Source organism: Eupeodes corollae, chromosome 1, assembly GCF_945859685.1.
Source record: "Eupeodes corollae chromosome 1, idEupCoro1.1, whole genome shotgun sequence".
Classification (NCBI taxonomy): Eukaryota; Metazoa; Arthropoda; class Insecta; order Diptera; family Syrphidae; genus Eupeodes; species Eupeodes corollae.
Window position 1 is genome coordinate 296,127,866 of NC_079147.1, and position 21,081 is coordinate 296,148,946.

General features: G+C 36.3%; 2 protein-coding genes across 2 annotated transcripts; both read left to right on the plus strand.

Moving 5' to 3' along the window:
* The first annotated feature begins 403 nt into the window (after positions 1 to 403).
* LOC129940908 (uncharacterized) lies at positions 404 to 2,016 on the plus strand. Its single transcript, XM_056049435.1, has 2 exons — positions 404 to 823; positions 896 to 2,016. Exon 2 carries the CDS (start codon positions 1,090 to 1,092, stop codon positions 1,909 to 1,911), a length of 822 nt encoding a protein of 273 aa, XP_055905410.1. The 5' UTR covers positions 404 to 823; positions 896 to 1,089; the 3' UTR covers positions 1,912 to 2,016.
* A 353-nt stretch (positions 2,017 to 2,369) lies between these two features.
* On the plus strand, positions 2,370 to 3,246 carry LOC129940910 (DNA-directed RNA polymerases I, II, and III subunit RPABC1). The gene has a single exon (XM_056049437.1). It carries the CDS (start codon positions 2,517 to 2,519, stop codon positions 3,147 to 3,149), a length of 633 nt encoding a protein of 210 aa, XP_055905412.1. The 5' UTR covers positions 2,370 to 2,516; the 3' UTR covers positions 3,150 to 3,246.
* Positions 3,247 to 21,081: the final 17,835 nt, after the last annotated feature.

The following is a 21,081-nucleotide window of genomic DNA, read 5'->3' on the forward strand; positions in this document are numbered from 1 at the left end:
TTTCCAATAGGAATTCTCTACTATATAAAACAATTCATAAGTGAAAAGTTATGTACGGCTTCACTGAAACAACAAAACCAGTAGGAAATGTCAAAATGAACCATTATTTCGAAGTCCATAAGTGGAAATAAAAATAGGGATTATTTTTCCTCGCATTTATAAAGAATAAGAAAAACGTGCTTTGCTAGACAAAACTATGCCAAAAACTGAAAAAAATAAGTGAAATTTAACATATCAACAATAAAATGTATTACAGTTGCATCGATTTTTACCATATTTTATGATAATCATTTTAAAGTAATTTTAATTTGGTACTTAATTAACTGAATGCGTGCAATTCTTATCTACGAACACACCCGTTTGCTCTTATCTCAAAATTTGACACTTTTGAAATGTCACTCGAGTACTGTCACTTGTGATTTTCATGGCACTGAACTACGAAAAATAAAAATAAAGAAAACACCAAAGTTGTGAAACACAAAAGTTAAAACAAAAAATCATAAAATTCCGGATAAAAAACTCTCAAAAATCGTCATGAAATAAAATCCGTATATATTCTAAAATCTGTAAACAATTTCTATATTCCAATCAAATCCTCTGAAGTGAGATAACAATAAAAACATAAAACGAAGTTCTTAAAAACAAAATACCAAATCGTCACGTAATTTTCCCCAAAAAACTTTGCGAAATCTTTTGCGCATCACAATGTTTGTCCTTGTCCGAAAAATATATTCGTGAGTTCGTTGAAAAGCTATGCAAGTTTCCCAAAGTCGCTTAAAATACAAAATTACACCAAAACCTTACATAAAACTTCAAAAACAAGGTAAGCCTTCTCGTCGTCATCATCATCATCCTCCCATTTATGGCAACAATTATGTTTTTTGTTTTCTTTCAGAGTAAATCATCGTCTAGATGACAACGATTCCAATGAAATCGAACACCCACAACTCTTCCAATAGCTGATTCATCAACAAACATTATTTCGATTCGAGTTAGCGACGAAAAACATTTCCAATCCTGTCGTCCAAACGGAAATTCACTATTTCCATAGACCTCCAACATTCCACAGACTGGTTCCTATCAGTGTCCATGTATCTGCCACAGAATGACATCTCCGAAGTGGTGCTGCGACAGCGCAATAAGAAGGACGAGCTGTCCAAGGAACTCACCAAGAACAAATCCAAGCTGAATGCAGTGCGACAGGAATACAGATTCCTCACCCAACCGCTCAACACAGACTATGTGGACGAGTGCGAGCGACTTGACGATGAGATTGACAAACTCCGGCGAGTGTGTCAGGTTATGCTGAACGAGATCGAGCACTTGAAGCGTTCCCAGGAGCCCCAATTCGACCGCCAGCCGATGAGACCAGCTCCACCACCTCCGGCATATCCTCCGCCTCGAATGAGGCCGCGTACTTTATTTCCTCGGCAGCCGTCGGGCTCTTCACCACTGTCACCTCGAAGTCCTGAGAGTCCCAACACTTCGCAATCCGACCAAATGACGACTTCCCCGAGTTTACAAGACATCGTTGCGGCTTCACAACCAACAGCGCCGAAAATTATCGACGATGCCTGTGATCCCAGTTGTGGCGAACAGCCATGGCAGTGCAGTATGTGTACATTCCAGAATCATCCGTTGCTGAATAAATGCGAGTGCTGCGAAAATGTCCGCATCCTGCCCGGCTCGGTGAGAATAGTGCCTTCGCGACCGCCGCCTCCTATTCCTCTGGCTTCCCTGGGTTCTCGTTCAGCCCCATTGACTCCGGCAACGCCACTTATGCCGAGTGCAGGGCCCGCATCCGCGAGCATCCTTTCCCGATCGACTGAGTACACTCGTCCCGGCGGCGGAGTGGCCAACAGCAGCAGCGAAGGCAGCATGCCACAGTTTCTGGGCGACGTTACCATTTGAGTGCCTCCTAACCGGATTATCTTCTGGTTTATAAATTATCTTAATGTACCTTTAAACACTTAACCAATACAGAAATTAATAAAAATACATATTTTATCGTAAAAATTTCAATTTTGTATTATTTTTAAGGAATTAATTAAAATATTGACTAAATTTTAGTTACAAGACAATCACGGGTGTTTTTATTTTCATTCCTTAAAATGTTAAGCGTTGAAATAAATTTAAAATCAACTTCAAAACACCAGCTGCTCCTTTAAGGCTTCATAATTTTATTTTATTAAGAAACTTGAATGAAGAAAAAAGGACAAAATGCCATGTTTTTAATATTTTAACTGATTTAAAATTGTTTTGTTTTTGAAAATCGAAGAATAGCTCAGTCACCCTGTTGCTTGTCAGTACTGTAGTTCAAACCGACGCATGTGCATGTGTCACATACAAAGCCGATTTACAGTTCGCCATTTGTTTTTGTTTGACGTTTGATATTGAAAAGTCACATTTCTAGAAGTTGCTGCAGATTCCTGCTTTTTTCTTTTACAAAAGTTCGTGTAATTTCATAAAAATAAAAGACTAATTAAATCACAAAAAGTCTACAATTAAACTAAATAATGGATGACGAAGCTGAAACCTACAAACTTTGGCGTATTCGTAAGACAATAATGCAACTTAGCCACGACCGTGGCTATTTGGTGACACAAGATGAACTCGACCAGACGCTGGAACAATTTAAGGAACTTTTTGGCGACAAACCAAGTGAAAAGAGACCAGCTCGAGGTGACTTGGTTGTCCTGGTGGCACACAACGATGATCCCACCGACCAAATGTTCGTATTCTTCCCCGAAGAACCCAAAATCGGAATAAAGACCATCAAGACTTATTGTACACGAATGCAAGAGGAGAACATCCATCGAGCTGTTGTAGTTGTTCAGGGAGGCATGACACCATCAGCTAAACAGTCTCTAGTTGACATGGCACCAAAATACATTCTGGAACAGTTCTTGGAGTCGGAACTTTTGATTAACATAACCGAGCATGAGTTGGTGCCGGAGCATGTGGTGATGACGCCTGAGGAGAAGCAGGAACTGTTGCAGCGGTACAAATTGAAGGAGAACATGTTGATGAGAATTCAAGCTGGCGATCCGGTGGCACGGTACTTTGGACTGAAACGAGGACAAGTGGTGAAGATTATTCGGTCGTCGGAGACAGCTGGACGGTATATTTCTTATCGTTTGGTGTGTTAGTCGAGGAGGGGGTTCGGTTCATGAGACTAGTGCACCGTAGTTTTCAAAATAATGTAGATTTTAAATGAATAAACTTATTTCTTTTTTTAAAACGTGAGTTTTTCTTTGTTTTTTTTGGGAAAAGAATTCAAGGAGCAGGGAATGATATTTCCTCAACTTGCGTTTGGGAGTTTTTGGTGTCTATAAAGGAATTCTACTCGAGAGGTCGTAAGAAACAAAATTAAAAATTGTTTATATAAAAAGTGGAGCCTTTTCACGATTTGAGAAAATAAAAAGGTTTTCAAATTTCATCATAGCAGTGAAGGACGTGTTGTGACTTGTGATATAGTGAGCTGTCAGTTGTTATGGAATATAGTTCACATTGATATCGTTACATACAAAATTACTACAGCTGTGTTTGAGGGAATCTTGGAAAGAGATGTTCATAAATATTCTTACATTTTTTGACCAATTAACTTTTCCTTATATTTTGAGTCAAACAAAAATATATCTTTTTAATAGAATGTCTTGAAATTAGGCGAAAGAAATACTAGTGGTTGATTTTGGATAATTCTTTTCTTATCACCTTAAGGAAGTAGAAGTATCAACAGATGGCAGATGTACAGCTTCGGTCAAAATAATAGCAGTATTCACAAAAATTAAGGAAATTAACAAAATGTTGATAAAAATTTCAAGAAAATTTATTAATATTTGGTTGTAGACCCCTTATTGCTTATAACTGCCGCACATCGTCGCTTCATAGAATCATCCAAAGCCTGACATCTCTCCAATGGGATACTTTTCCATGCAGTCTCAACTGTTATCCAAAGTTGATTATTGTTGGTCGGTTTTGATGCTGCAACCATTTTTTTAACATCTGCCCAAAGGTCCTCTATTGGGTTGAGGTCAAGTGATTGGTGAGGCCAATCTAAAACAGAAATATTACTGACCCAAAACCACTTCTTAGCTTTTTTGCTGGTGTGCTTCGGGTCATTGTCTTGTTGAAAGACCCATCTGATTGGCATTTGCTCCTCTGCGTAAGGCAGCATGGTTCCCTGAAGAATGTCAACGTAAACATGCTGATCCATCACACCATTTATTCGGTATATGGGACCTACCCATACTATAATGCTAGAGCCACCATGTTTAACGATTTTACGCGTATACCTTGGCACGTATTCAGCATTTGGTGGGCGTCACACATATTTACGAGAACCAGCGCTGCCACACAAAACGATTTTGCTTTCATCCGTCCATAAGATATTTCGCCAATCCTGAAGGGGCCTATGAACATGGATCTTGGCAAACTGAATTCTTTTGGCAATGTGTTTTTTTTTGTCAAAAGTGGAACTTTTCTGGGGCTTCTGGCGTTGAGATTATTTCTTCTTAAAATTCTTCTAAATGTTTCTACACTTGCATTCAAATTTAATTCTTTTTTTATCTCAGTAGCAAGCAAGTGGGGTAAGGCTTTCGAGCATCTTACAATTCTCCTTACCGATTTCGGAGATAAAACTTTTTTCCTGCCGTGGGCTTCAGGTTTTTCTTTATAATTATATATTTGTATTCGAAATCATTTTTGCCGAGATTTGAAGAGAGTTTTGGATTTGCGTATAAGTTTTTCCTTCAGAAAGAAGTTGGCGAATGATTCGGCGTTTCTCCGGAGTGCAGTGTTTACTACGGCCCATACTGTAAGCTTACCTTGAAACTTGAGATAATTATAATTTAAATGTGCACAGGATCAAAAAACAATATACAAATACCATAAGCTTGCTAAAACTGCTATTATTTTGACCGCTAAGATATACACTTTAAGAGCATTCGAGTAACATTTGGGAAAAAACCGTTATGTCATGGAATTTTTTTTTCCGGAAATGGAAGACAAAATGTTCTAGTACCAAAAAGTAGTTAAATAATGTAATTTATTGTTCATATATTGCATTGTACTAGAATATATTAATAGGGAGGTTACACTGCTATTATTTTGACTGGCACTGTACATATACCAGAGGTTGCTGTTTCATATTTTTCCAGGACAAAAATTTAATCAATAATTAAAAAAAAAATCTTAAGTTGTCAGATTTCACCTTTTTACATAACCCTTAAAGGTATGCTAAGTCACTTAAGCTATCAGATCAAGTTTTTGAAATATATTGCAAAGAATATAAAAATAATGTAGAAACCTTTATACATGTTTTGAGCACATAGTTAAAATCGAAGTTTGGATTTAACCAGGTAGGAGGTATTAGAAAAATATCTCGACCATCGATAACATCGGGATGGTGAAGACTGGCATCTTTTTAATTTTTCTAACGAGGATTATGTTCAAATGGTAGACATGTGCATTCAAGAGGACACAAGCGTCCACATGTTTTTCTCTGTCTATCAAATCTTTTTTCTCACCTCCCCCTGGTGAACATCGGGTGCCTAGTACCTCAACTGGTTATTGGGTTCCAACCCCAGTGGAAAGTTGTTGGGGGCAGAAAACTAGAGAGGTGGGGAGAGGTGTTTCCACTAACGCACCTCTCCTTATCCAGACGGCAGCGGAGGAATTCCCGGGATTGAATCAACGGTGGCGTCTACAGTTCCAGTAAGGTTGAACTACTTAGTGAACACGTTATAGGGCTTCTTCGACTTATTCGGATCCCAGGCCTATAAGGAACGGTTTTATCCGGCTCCCCATCCTTGGAGTTATCCTTAGGATCTGGCCCTCCAGGTTGGGGGTTGTGCGTCGGGGTGACTTCCTGGCTACGTAAAAGCTTTAATAGTTGCGAAGCAATAACAAGCCTCGGATACGGACGGATTTACTGTTGACAACCAACGCAAACGAATAAATTACAACGAACTTCGGATATGCACGTGGAATGTTAAGTCCCTTAACAGACCATGTGTGGCCAAAGAATTAGCGGAGGCCCTAGACCGCTATAAAGCAGTTATCACCGCCATCCAGGAAATACGATGGGATGGGCTGGGCAAAAAGAGGATGAAAAACTGCGATAATTACTATGGTGATTGCTACCACGAAAACCAACTTATTTGGATGCGGCTTTGTCATTGGAGCCAGAATTAGGCAAGAAGTCTTGAGCTATAGGTGCATCAATGAGCGCCTCATGACCATACGCATCAAGACTAAATTGGGCAACATTAGCCTGATATGCACGCACGCCCCCTCAGAAGAGAAAGACGACAACACCAAAGATATGTTCTTCGAGCTCCTAGACAAAACATATGAGCAGTGCCCTAGCTACGATATTAAAATAGTCCTGGGCGGTTTTAATGTAAGCTAGGAAGGGAGGACACCTTTGGTGGAATAATCGGGAAGAACAGCCTGCACGACAATGGATTCAGGCTCATAGCAACGTCATGGTAGCCAGTACGCGTTTTCCACACCTCAACATCCAAAAAGGAACTTGGACTTCTCCAGATCAATCTACCGTCAACCAGATTGAATATATTGCGATCGACGCCAGACACGCTTCCAGCATTATGGATGTACGAACTTTCCGAGGAGCTAACATCGACTCGGACCACTACCTCGTTGTGGCCAAGGTAGCACTTTGGATTTCCAGACTCAAGGCAAAACAGGGAGGTGCAACGTGGAACGGCTACAATCGCCAGAGATCGCCAAATCCTTTTCCGACCGAGTTACAAGTAACCTCTCTCGAAGTTCTCTGCCGCCAACACAATGTATCGAAAACCAGTGGCTACATTGACAAGATGCAATCAGAGAAGCCGCCTCTGATGTGCTGGGTTTCAAACAGCCACCAACAAGGAACCCCTGGTTTGATAAGGAATGTCGGCAGGCAAATGCAGCCAAACAACAGGCACACAAAGCGGCGCTGCATAAAAGGACGAGAGCTGCTCAAGAGCTCTATGAGCAGAAGAGACGAGAGGAACGCCGACTTCTCAGAAGGAAAAAGAGAGGGCATGAGAAGCGTGCGGTCGAAGATGTTGAGAGGTTTAAAAGCAGGAATAAATTTCGAAAGTTGAAAAGGTGAAACGAAATTCACAGTTACATAAACCTAGAACCGAACGCTGCAAAGACGAAAGTGGAAACATCATAGTGGAACCGCAGTCAATGCTGACGATATGAAAGGACCACTTCTGCAGACTGTATAACGGCGACGACGAACTGACCATTCAACATAGACGACGAAAGCCAACAATCCCGTCCTCCCGACTTAGACGAAGTAAAGATTGCCATATCTAAGCTGAAGTCTAGTAAAGCCGCTGGAGCGGATGGCTTGAATGCCGAGCTCCTTAAAGCAGCTGGAGATAAGTTGGTTAGGAGCATGCACCAACTTATCTGTAAAATATGGTCGGAAGAAAGCATGTCCGATGAATGGAACCTCAGTATTGTTTGCCCGATCCTGAAAAAAGGAGACCCTCTAAACTACACCAACTATAGATTAATAAGTCTACTTAAAATCGCCTATAAAATCATCTCTGCCGTAATATGTGAACGTCTAAAGCCCATTGTCAACAACCTGATAGGTCCTTCACAGTGTGGTTAGACCAGGGAACTCCACAATTGATCAAATATTCACATTACGGCAGGTCCTGGAAAAAACCCAAGAACACCAAATCGACACCCACCATCGTGGAGAATTCACGCTGCTCCATAAGATTGGAAACAACTTAACAGAACCATTCGATGTCAAAAAAGGTTTTAGACAAGGGGGGCATTCACAAAGCTAGTGGCTACGTAGTCAAAATTCAACTAGCTTTGTGAATGCAAAACTACACTACAAAGCTAGTCAATCTGGAACTGTCATATTATTGATAAATGCAAATATATAAAATAAGAAACATGTTTGATTTGATAACTTTAACTCATCTTTTGTGTTTTTAAATTCAATAAAATCAAATTTAAGACACAATTTGGATGATTTATTTTTGTATTTAAATACTGGACGATTTATTTTATTTTGAATTCGTGTTTTTACCGAGCAGCAGGGGAAATTTCAACTAATTTTGTAGTTCGATTTAGCCAATCAGAATCCCTTGACTACGTAGTCACTAGCTTTGTGAATGCGACCAAGGTGATGCGCTGTCATGTGATTTTGTTAACATCGTGCTTGAAAGAATAGTGCAGAGTTCACACGTCAACACTAGAGGCACTATCTTTCAAAAGTCTATCCAATTACTGGCATATGCTGATGACATTGACATAATCGGAAGAACTCAGCGTGATGTCAATGGGGCTTTTGTGAGTATTGAGGCCGAGGCGGCAAGAATGGGTTTAACGGTTAATGAGGGCAAAACAAAGTACATGCTGTCGTCAAGAAAGAACATACAACACCGACGTCTTGGTCAAAACGTCACCATCGACAGACGTAACTTTGAGATAGTCAAGGACTTCGTCTACCTAGGCTCCGCTGTAAACGCAGAAAACAACACCAGCGCTGAGATCAAACGCAGAATAATTCTTGTTAGCCGCTGTTTCTTTGGACTAAGAAATCAATTGAGTGGTAAAATCCTCACTCGAGGGACCAAAGTGTTGCTATAAGACCCTTATCATCCCCGTCCTACTATACGGTGCAGAAGCATGGACTATGACAAAAGCGGATGAAAGCACCTTGGGTCGCTTGGAGAGAAAAGTCCTTCGTGTGATCTACGGTCCCGTATGCATCGAAGGGGAGTGGAGGAGAAGATGGAACGACGAGCTGTACCGGCTGTACAGCGACGTAGACTTAGCCAGAAGGGTAAAAGTCCAACGACTAAGATGGCTGGGTCACGTAGAGCGCATGTAAACCAATGCTCCGGCCCGGAAAGTCATCGAATCCACACCCACAGGACAGCGCAGTAGAGGAAGACCGCGGATCAGGTGGCACGCACAAGTGGAAGGTGAAATCACCTTGTTTGTTGGGTGAGGCCCTAGTTCACACAAGTGAAGCGCCACCTTAAGTAAGTTAGAAACGAGGAGGATAAAGGACCCATGTCGAGCTAGCTGGGGAAACAGTATATTGGTGCCAGCAAATCCTCAGTGACAACAAACTCGTTAAAATCAGCTCTAAAAATTAACTCCAAAACGTATTTTTTTAAAACCGTTAAATCATTAAATTTGATGAGAATTGCAGCAACTTAATAAGATATTAAATGACTAGGTATGTATATCAAGGAGACGGAAATTTGTACTTTGCGAAATCATTATACAATTTATTATTAAACACCGTTGTGCTTTACCTATTGCCTTAAGAGCATATTTAAAAAACTTAATTAAAAGAACAATTAAGAAGAACAATTCAGGCCGATTTTATTGAGTTAAAGTTGAACATAAGTTGAGGATTTTTATTATTAACTCGTGATTTTGATTTGATTCACTGAAACTTGATATTCTTAACAACTGTCGATTTTCAACTTAAAAGTTGGTAGTTGAAAAGCAAACTTGGGCTTAGACATATAAATATTGTTTATTTTGTACACTTTGTTCGAATGTAAACCACTCAAAACAAAAAAAGGCCCACACAGTTTTTTTGGCTGTCGTATGAAAATAAAATGCACGACTGGATCGCGAACTTGCTCCTGTATGGAAAGAGTCTGTTTAAAAAAGTACCTATATAAGATATAAAAATATACCTCTAAAATAAGTTTGTCTTCAAAGATATAAATGCCATTTGATTTGTCAAAAAACCGCGCGATTCATCCCAAGATACAACTCATCCCAGAAATGAAAAATACCTGTAAGCATACGTCTTAACGAAAACGATTGTTTGTGTATTTAACTTGTTCGTGCAAAGCTTTTTCCTTTAGATAGCTTTATTTTAATTTCACATTGGAAGAACCAGGATGGAAAATAAATGATCTTAATATAAGAAAGAGGCAGAACATGGATGTTTAAATTGTTGAGCGATCGCCTATTGGTTGTGTAGTTAGGTAGGTGTCTAAAACGAATAAAGAATAGTTCATTGGCGTGCTCAGCCATGAATGTTATTTGTAGGTAGAAGGTACTTACTACTTTCAAATCACACTCCTTTCTTCCTACAAGTTTTCAGATTAAATATGGAACTTGGTTTACTTGTGTTTGTGTTCGAACTTCACCGAAACAACTCTACCGATTTTTATGAAATTGTGTGCATGGATTTTACAGGTATGGGAAAAAGTTTGTTAAATATATTTTTTATTGCTTAATGATTCATTTAATTTATTTTCTAATTTTTGTAAAAAAAAATTGCACAAAATGTTTGCCTTCTTTGGTTATTAATTTCAATTTTAGTTTTTTTTTCTTTTTTTGATCAAAAATTAAATTTATCAAAATGAAGCTTTAAAGCAGAATAAGCCATCTTCTACTTCGAAAAAATTTCAACAATAGCTGAAATATGGGACTAAGTATCGTCATTTTTATAATTAAAATACTTCCTCCATTATATAAAGTTTAAAGGTTGTTCAGTTGCTCAGCGCTTTTATATAAAATTTATCAATATATATAACAATAAACACAAAAAATACCCACCTTAAAAAAGCGTTAGGTCTTTCCGTCCAAAACCTTATCGCTCAAAACAGTAATTGCATGCTGTTGTACGATTTGGGCAATATTATCGAACCTTTGGGGTTTAAAAGAAATTCCAAATAAAAGAAGCGCTTGGTCTTATTACTTACTTACTTAAGGTAGCGCTACAGTCCTGTGTAAACTAGGCCCCCACCCAATAAGCTTCTCCATCCAGCTTGCTCCCTAACTAGATGCCTCCAGTTTCGGGCTCCAAGTTGGGTGAGGTTGTTTTCCACTTTTGCACGCTACCCGATTCCCGGTCTTCCTATACTGCGTTGTCCTGTGATTGTGGATTCGAAGAAGAAGATGTTATAAAAAGAACACATGTTAGGTGGTTGGGCTTTGAGACGGATTTGAAGTAAGTTCGACGTTGGGTGCGTGCAAAGTTTCATCGAACCTATCCCAAATACTGTAGTAAGCCCAAGCAGAAGGGTTGCCGGTTGGGAGCGAAATATGCATGTCTCCATATATAATGCCGGTTGCTACAACTGTGAACAAGCAAATCATTTAATTTTATTTCACTTTGAAAATTGGCCTTTTTGAAAGTGAAAAAAGAGGCTGGTATGCGACCCACACTGATAACTTCCCATCCCGTCTGTCATGCTTAAAAGGTTGTCTATATGTACTCGTATCAATTTTTACCAAATTAGCGTACTATTTCTTGTAGATTTTATTTTTTATGAAAAAACGGATTGTTGGATTTTTATATAAAAATTACTGAATATCGAAATATTTTTAAGTTTTGAAAAGCTATTTGAGTCGAAAATCAATTTTTAACAACATTTATTAATTTTTTTTCAGGTTTTTAATTTTTTGTAAAAAAAACTGTCAATTCGATTTTTTCAAAATTTTACTGAATGTTGAAAACAATATTTCTTATAAGATAAAATTAGTTTGAAGCCAATACCTACAACTTTTGAAAAGATATTTGAGTCGAAAATCAATTTTTACCAACTTTTATACATTTTTTTTAGGTTTTTATTTTTTGTAAAAAAACTGTCAATTCGATTTTTCTCAAACTTTGTCCTAGTGTTGAAAACAATATTTCTTATAAGTAAAAATTAAAAAGAAGCTACTATCTCAAAGTTTTGAAAAGATATTTGAATCGATATCTTTTTACCAACTTTTGTTAATTTTTTTCCGTTTTTTTTAATTTTTTCTAAAAAAAAAACTGTCAATTCGATGTCTTTTCAAAATGTTACTGAATGTTGACAACAATAATTTTTGAAAGATAAAAGTAAATTAAAGCCAATATTTCAAAATTTTGAAAAGATATTTTAGTCGAAAATCAATTTTACCAACTTTTATTAATTTTTTGTTTAGGTTTTTATTTTTTGTAAAAAAACTGTCAATTCGATTTTTCTCAAAATTTTTCAGAATGTTGAAAACAATATTTCTTATACGATAAAATAAGTTTGAAACCTAAATTTCAAGTTCTTGAAAAGATATTTGAATCGATATTCAATTTTTACGAACTTTGAGTAATGTTTTTTTAGATTTTTATTTTTTATAAAAAAAAACTGTCAATTAGATTTTTCTCAAAATTTTATCAGATGTAAAAAACATTATTTTTCGTTGCACAAAATTGTTTTGGAGACGAAATCATATTTAAGTCGTAAAAGTTTGGAGGTGACAAATGTAAAAACAAACCTTTAAAAGGATTTTTTTCAAAAAAATAAATTTCTTTGATATCAAGTTACAATAGATTATAAACAATTTAATTCAAGTCTCTAGGGTTTTTGGTTCGTAAGATATTTAGGGTTAACCAAAATGTTCACTTTTTTTTAAACTGCTATGGTAAAAAAACCACCCACGCAATTTTCTTGAGAGCCCTCTTTCTGCATCTTTCTGCCTTATTACCTGTATAAAAAAATTTATTTGAAGTCGATATCTCTTCTGGTTCTTGAGCTATGGACGACGAAAAAAACGTCGCGAACGTACGGACGTACGGACGTACGGACGTACGGACGTACGAACGTACGTACACACGCACGCACAGACATCTTTCTAAAAATCTTTTATTTCGACTCTAGGGACCTTGAAACATCGAGAAATGTCAAAATTTTCAATTTGACAAATCGGACCCATTACAATAACTTCCTATGGGAAGTTAAAAATATTTTATTTCGACTCTAGGGACCTTGAAACATAGAGAAATGTCAAAATTTTCAATTTGACAAATCGGACTCATTACAATAACGTCCTATGGGAAGTTAATAATTCAACTGACAACTTTTTTAACCCAACACGAAAACCTAAAAATTTTTAAGCAAGACAAATCGCGGGGTCGCATCCCAGCCTCTTTTTTTCGTTACAAAAAATTTGCTTCATTTCAATAAAAAAAAAGAGGCTAGGATGCGACTTACACTGATAACTTTCCATCCTGTCTATTGATTTGTCTTGCTTATAACTTTATTAAAATATTCATAACAATATTTTGTGTGACATAAATATAATAGTTTAGTCGAAAACCCATTGATATAAGTTTTGTGTTGTTTTGTATAGTAGGTTTTACTTTTTTTTTTAATAAAGTAGTATAAAAATAATTTAAAATTGCCAACAATATTTTGCTTACGATTAAATAGTTTTATTTCAAAATCTGTTTTTGTTAACGAGATTTTTATTCGAAAACCAATTTTTACCAATTTTAGAAGCGATAGAAAATTCTTGAGGAATCGAAACATAAAAATTGTATTAGCTGACTTCTGACAGAAGAAGTCAGAGCATTTGTTTATGTAACCAGAAATAAATAATTCACTGAAACTTCAGAATTATAAACAGACCAATTGCCAGTGTCAACTAGAAAATGACAGTTAATAGATAACAAAGTTTAACGTTTGATAATTGAAAATGTCCCAGACTGTTGTAAAATTTTTATTTTTGAATTTAATACTTTAAAAATAAAAATATGAATCTAAATTGAATAAGGATTCAGTTTGGTATAGAGTCCTTCATTGTTTCCTGCTATCTTTCAATTGTTAGAATTCAAAACGTATTTCACTTTCCTTAACTTCAGTCAAACCAGTTTAAGAGAGACGGCAAAATCTTCTGTGATTTAGTATTTCAATTAAACTCATTCCTCTCTAGTGAAAAAAAGTCAGTCCGGATTGGTAAAAAACTGATTTATAAATAACATTAAACTGAAATTTAAGGCTTGAAACAATTGTACTTAAAAGATTAGTGTAACCTGGACTTAATACAACAAAATTCACTTTTATGATACAAAATTGATTGATTTAAGTAACAAATAAAAAAAAGAAGAAATAAAAGCGTTAAGCTAATTTATTTATTCTTACTTACTTACTTAAGGTGGCACTGCAGTCCGGGGCGGACCAACAAACATGCGTCTCCAGCCAGCTCGGTCCCTTGAAGATTGAATTTGAAGACCTTCCGGGCTGGGCTGTTGATGTCCATTCACTCCACATGCCCCAGCTATCTAAGTCGTTGGACTTTAATTCCGTTAGCCAGGTTAGTGTCGCCTTACAGCCCGAACAGTACGTCGTTGTATCTTCTCCTCCATTCTCCATCTATGCAAACGGTACCAGAACTCACCCGAAAAATTTGTCTCTTAGCATCCGAAAACGCTCTCATCTCGCTTTGACAGGGTCAATGCTCAGCGCCATAAATGAGAACCCGTATGATGAGTGTCTTATAGATGGTGATTATAGATGCTCAAGAGGGGACTTTACTACTCAATTGCCTTCTAAGTCCAAAGAAGTAGCGATTTGCAAGAGTTATTCTTCTTAGACAAAGTCCTCAACTACCTCAAAGTTAAAGCTGCCCATGGTGACGTTTTGTCCAAGACGTCGTTGTTAAATGCCCTTTTTTGATGACAGCATATACATTGTCTTGCCCTCATTGACTACTAAACCCATCTTCTTCATTTCCGTCGCAATGCTCTTAGACGCTTTACTGTTACCGCGCTATGATCTTCAATTATGCCAATATCATCTGCGTATCCGAGTAATTGGATGGACCTTTAGAAGATTGTGCTTCTAGTGTTGACGTGAAGGTTGAGTTTTGCACAATTCTTCCTGAACGATGTTGAAGAAGTCGCACGACAGTACATCGTCTTGTTTAAAACCTTTTTTGACATCAAATGCATCGGTGAGATCTTTTCCACCTTGATAGAGCAGCGTTCATTCTGCATAATTCCGTCAGGTTTGACGTAAATGCCAAACCTGATATAGCCCTGTAGATGCTGCCATACGTGGTTCAAAATCGATAAAGTGATGGTGGGTTTCTATACGTTTTTTCCAAGATCTGCCGTAATGTGAATATTTGGTCAATGGTGGACTTTCCTGGTCTAAAGCCACACTGATAAGGACCTATCAGTTTGTTGATGATCAAAAGGCAAAAGGGGTCTTATGCAATGTTCACGAGACTCATGCCTCTGCAGTTGGTGCCGTTTTTTATGTCTGTTGGTTAGCTGCGTGCGCTTGACTTCTATTTGCTTGGATCGGGATATTCATCAGGCTGTATTTCCAGATTGTGCCACCAAACATTTCTTCTCTTCCTATCTTGGCGTTAAAATCTACTAAGAAAATTTCAATTTCATAGCCAAGGCTCATATGTCTTGTCCAAAAGCTCAAAGAATATGTCTTCGATCCGAATCTCCTCTGTTGGGGCATTGGCGCACATTATGTTGACGAATTTATCCTTGATGAGGATTGTGGTGATGCGCTCGCTCACACTGTTGAAACTCAAGACTTTTTGCCTCAGTCGAGTTCCAACTTCAAATCCACACTCAAATAGACGTTGCCTTTGTTCTCCGTAGCAGTCACCGTAGTATACATACATAGCACTCTTTTAGTTTGCGTTTGACCGGTCCATACCAGCGCACTTCTTGGATGGCGTTAATATCTGTCTTGCAGCAGGTAAGGGCTTCCGCTGAAAGAGTCTTTTTTAATCAAAAATATAAAATTTCCTGAAAGCATGTTTTAGTTATATGTGGTTTTCACCTAAGCGAGTTTTTATGAAATGGAGTTTGAAAGACACATTTTCAATTAATACTCTGGAATGAAAGAAGTGCTTTATAGTTTTCTTCGATTTCATGCAAGTAGGTTTTACTGTGATTAAATCAATTCAAACACCTTATTAGCCCAACATTTTGTTCCCCCTTTCCACTCCTATATTACTTCTTGCACTTGTGCATTTAACCTATATACTTGTTATAATTCTTATTATTAACTTCCCATAGGAAGTTATTGTAATGGGTCCGATTTGTCAAATTGAAAATTTTGACATTTCTCGACGTTTCAAGGTCCCTAGAGTCGAAATAAAAGATTTTTAGAAAGATGTCTGTGCGTGCGTGTGTACGTACGTTTGTACGTCCGTACGTCCGTACGTCCGTACGTCCGTACGTTCGCGACGTTTTTTTCGTCGTCCATAGCTCAAGAACCAGAAGAGATATCGACTTCAAATAAATTTTGTTATACAGATAAAAAGGCAGAAAGATGCAGAAAGGGCTCTCAAGAAAATTGCGTGGGTGGTTTTTTTACCATAGCATTTTGAAAAAAAGGTGAAAATTTTGGTTAACCCTAAATATGTTACGAACCAAAAACGCTAGAGACTTGAATTAAATTTTATATAAAAGATTGTAACGTGATACCAAACAGGTACATTTTTTGAAAAAAATCAATATAACGGTTTTTTTTTTAAATCAATAAAACTGAAAAAAAAAAATTTTCACCTCCAAAATTTTACGACTGAAATACGATTTTATCTCTAAAACAATTTTGTGCAACGAAGAATAATGTTTTTGACATCTGATAAAATTTGGAGAAAAATCTAATTGACAGTTTTTTTTATAAAAAATAAAAATCTAAAAAAAACATTACTCAAAGTTCGTAAAAATTGAATATCGATTCAAATATCTTTTCAAAAACATTAAATTTAGGCTTCAAACTTATTTTTTCTTATAAGAAATATTGTTTTCAACATTCTGAAAAATTTTGAGAAAAATCGAATTGAAAGTTTTTTTACAAAAAATAAAAACCTAAAAAAAAATTATAAAAGTTGGTGAAAATTGATTTTCGACTCGAATATCTTTTCAAAACTTTGAGAAATTGGCTTTTATTTACTTTCATCTTTCAAAAAATCTTGTTGCCAACATACAATCAAAGTTTGAAAAAAATAAAATTGACAGTTTTTTTTACAAAAAATAAAAACCTAAAAAAAAATTATAAAAGTTGGTAAAAATTGATTTTCGACTCAAATATCTTTTCAAAACTTTGAGATATTGGCTTTAATTTCCTTTTATCTTTCAAAAAATCTTGCTGTCAACATTCAATTAAAGTTTGAAAAAAATCGAATTGACATTTTTTTTACAAAAAAATAAAAACCTAAAAAAAATGTATAAAAGTTGGTAAAAATTGATTTTTGACTCAAATATCTCTTTAAAAATTTTAAGTATTGGCTTTAAAGTAATTTTATCTCATAAGAAATATTGTTGGTAAAATTTAAAAAATCGAATTGACAGTTTTTGTTAAAAAAAATAAAACTAAAAAAAAAAACAATACTAAAACTTCGTAAAAATTTACTTTCGACTCAAATAGCTTTTCAAAACTTAAAAATATTGGCTTAAAATTTATTTTATTTCACAGAAAATATTGTTTTCGATATTCAGTAATTTTTATATAAAAATCCAACAGTCCGTTTTTTCATATAAAAAATAAAATCTACAAAAAGAGTACCCAACTTTGGTAAAAATTGATACGAGTGCATAAAGAAAAACTTTTAAGCAAGACAAATCGACAGACGGGATGGGAAGTTATCAGTGTGGGTCGCATCCCAGCCTCTTTTTTCTAAGGTAATTAATGTCTAAAAATAGACATACCCACTTTAATTTTTATTTTATCATTTTAAACATAACTACTTACGAAGTAGATACAAAACTTTTAATAGATGTCATCTCATATAGGTACAACATAATATAAATATCTTGTTGAAGCTCATGTCAAAGTTTGTTGACACCTGGGCTTCTAATTAAAATTACACATTTATGTAACTCCTAACATAGTTTCAAAATTCACTTAAAAATTATCTTCATGGCTGGTTTTTGATGTACTTATGAAGGTAGATATAGAGAACCTTACTACATCGAATGTGTCCCACATATTTTTCTAAAAAGATTTCCAGTTCCGCACATATTTTTCCATAAGGACATAATAGTGTTTTTATTTTATATCATATACAAAATGTGTGTAGTATATGAAAAATTCTTTCTATTGATATTGACTGGCATATGGAACGGAAGAGGATTCTCAATCGCAAACTAGGTTATAAGTAAAACAGTAATATGTACATATAACTATGTAGAAGTAGCTTCTCGTCCTTATTTTTCATCCTAGTTGGGGGCGTTGGAGCGGCAGTGGCGTGTGTACTGCTGCTGCTTTCATCCTTTTTTCCTTTAACCAACACAAAATATTGTTTCAATAGACTCGTTGGAGCTGTTTGGAAAATACATATATATAAATTGAAATACTCGGCAACGAGTGGTTTAGTTTTAATAAATTTTACCACCACACGATGATAGTTATATCCTGTCGCATCAAAAGCTTTACTGTTTCTGCTCTATTGAATGTACATAGATGTAAAAGGAAAAACAAAGTAAAATAGTTAGAAGGTATGTAGATATAAGAATATGCGAAGTGTATAGTGTTGACAGAACTGTGCTAAGATAAATCAGGTATTTTTTACAATTTCTTGAAAATTGGTGTGAGAAAGGACATCAAATGACCATACACTGCGAAATTTGCCTATTTTTAGAGAAAGTTTGATGTAAGGGGTTCAACTTAAGCATTACTACACGTTTTTAATACTATCGAGACCGGCTGAGTAGTCATCATTCAATACGGATAAAAGGTAAAGGACCGTACTCTGTAGCACAGGAGTATGAATACAGCTAGTTTACGATAAGGAGTAAAGATTATGGAAATTAACTTCATCTACTACTTCAGGGCTATTAACAAACGACTCACGGAAAATAGTTGCAAAAGCTTTAGAGATATCAACAGTTTTATATAATGAAAGGTTTTTGTAAGTAAAGTAACTGGAAGGCCATATGATTTTTCTTTAAGTTAACAAGTTTCCATAATTTATTAGGATTCTCTTTAAAAGAGTACCCGTGGTAGTTAACAAAAGTTGGTAGAAATTGATTTTCAACTCAATAATCTTTTCTAAAATTTGAGATCAGGGTTTCCGACTTTCAACTATTAAGTGCCGATTGAAGCCACTAAAACTGGTTCTCCTGTCTCAACCTATCAGTTCGGTCCCGTTTGGGCACAGCCCTACTGAACCGAAGGAGCTCTGTTCCGCCTTGTGCCATGACGTCATGATTGTGCAGGAGTCGCTTATTCACGGTTCATTGTCTGACGTGGTATATTAGCGGAACTGCCAATCTATCCTGTATCAGACCGCATGTATCTAAGAAGAGGAATGCCTCTGGTGGAATGAAGCCGCTCAAAGCGTGCATTCTTAAAATCCTAATAAATAAATAAGGTGGCGCAACAATCCTTAGAGAACCAGACTCTAGTGACTTACAACTCTCAACCATTCATATGTGCGAGTAAATTGCAGGGATGTAGAGGACCTACAGTTTATATGCCGAATCCGAACGGCTAATTTGAGAAAGCACTTTTTCATGACAAGAGTTACTCTTGGTGAATTTGTCAAGTCCTCGCAAGAGGCGGTACCCGTGAAAAGACTTTAGATGGCATAGGCAGGGATCAAACCCAAGACCTCTGGCTTGACAGTCCAACGCACTAACTATCATGCCACGGTACTACACATTCTTAAAATACTAGTCGTTCGAATAGAACACCCCAACAATTAAATTGTTGGTCGAAGGCACAGTTCATACAGCGTGACCTCGAACGAGTTTTATCACCAAATTGTTAGTTCTGTTGATTCGAGCCCCGTAAACACTGCCACCCGAACACCTTAAACTTCTCCATCTAGGAAGGAGAAACGTTCGATAAACGATCATCTGCTGTATGAGGGCCATGTAGCAAATTATCTTCACTCTGGGGCCGACTGCTGTAAAACAGCCGCTTCGTCAGAACTAAACCTCCTCTGGCCCTTGGTCGGAGCAGCATGTGAAGTACATTATCTGGTACTGATCGTACCAGATAATGTACTTCACTACACTTTTTCTCGCTAATCGCTGGGCATGAAGATCATCGATGACCATCTTGCGCCAATTCTTGCACGTATTCCTCGTGGCCCTAGCCAACGGAGTCCGGAACAGAATTGTCTTCGACTTCTGATCATTTATATTCAGTTTCCAGTTGTTGCAATATTGCTGAATCTTGTCGAAATCACGCTACAAGAGAATTGTAATAACCACAACCTTTCGGGCCGTTCTGTATGCAATTAAATCGTTGGTGTAAGCAATTGCCTTTGTTAGACTGGCTATCCGATCGCTGGTGTAAATGCTGAAGATAATCATTAACATAACTAGCGTAAAAAAATTAGAAAGAGACTTGAATTCATTTAAGATTCAAAATAAAATAAAAAAGTCGATTGAAGATAGAGTTTGGAGGTAAGTTTTACATGCCTTATTTCTTTTTTTACTTAGTAAACGCAACTCTTTCATGCACTAAGAGTGGTTTAAGTATTTAAGTGATTTCCTTAAAGGCAGATTTTATTCCAAACAATTATTAAGGATCTTATAAATAATTAAAACTGCTTCGTAAATATGTATCAGAAATTCCAAAAATGGTTATATCTTTAGACAACAAATAGAAATTGAGTCTTTTAAAATCAAAATTATATAAGCAATTAAAGGAATTTCTGTGTTCAGTAAGGTAATAACTTAAGTAAAAAAAAATTACCAAAGAAGGGTGATGTTTATCAATATAAGTAGTTCCTGAGCTTAATTCTAGAGCAAGGGTACTAATAGCGTCAGAAGGAAATACAAATAGAAAATTAAATTTTGAGTTTTTAATACCGTTTGTTTGCTGTAAACCAGTAACAAGGTCTCTATCGAGAAAAGATAATTCCAATTGTGAAGAAGAGAAAGATTTGTCTTCAGTTGGATTCCAGCCAAAATGTTTTTGACTTTGTGTAAGTTCTTTGACTAGAGTCTCTGTTGGCTAAATATTTGCATTGCAAATAGAATCGGGAAACGTGGGATTCGTTACTAATTTACAAATTCCCTCAACATTCATTTTAAGAAGCTGTCCATAGTATCCTTTAAGTTCCACTGTGGAAAGTCCTGAGCAAAATGTGTACACTCATCGCATAGATTTCTACACACAATTTTTGTATTTATTAACTTCCCATAGGAAGTTATTGTAATGGGTCCGATTTGTCAAATTGAAAATTTTGACATTTCTCGACGTTTCAAGGTCCCTAGAGTCGAAATAAAAGATTTTTAGAAAGATGTCTGTGCGTGCGTGTGTTCGTACTTCCGTACGTCCGTACGTTCGCTACGTTTTTTTCGTCGTCCATAGCTCAAGATTA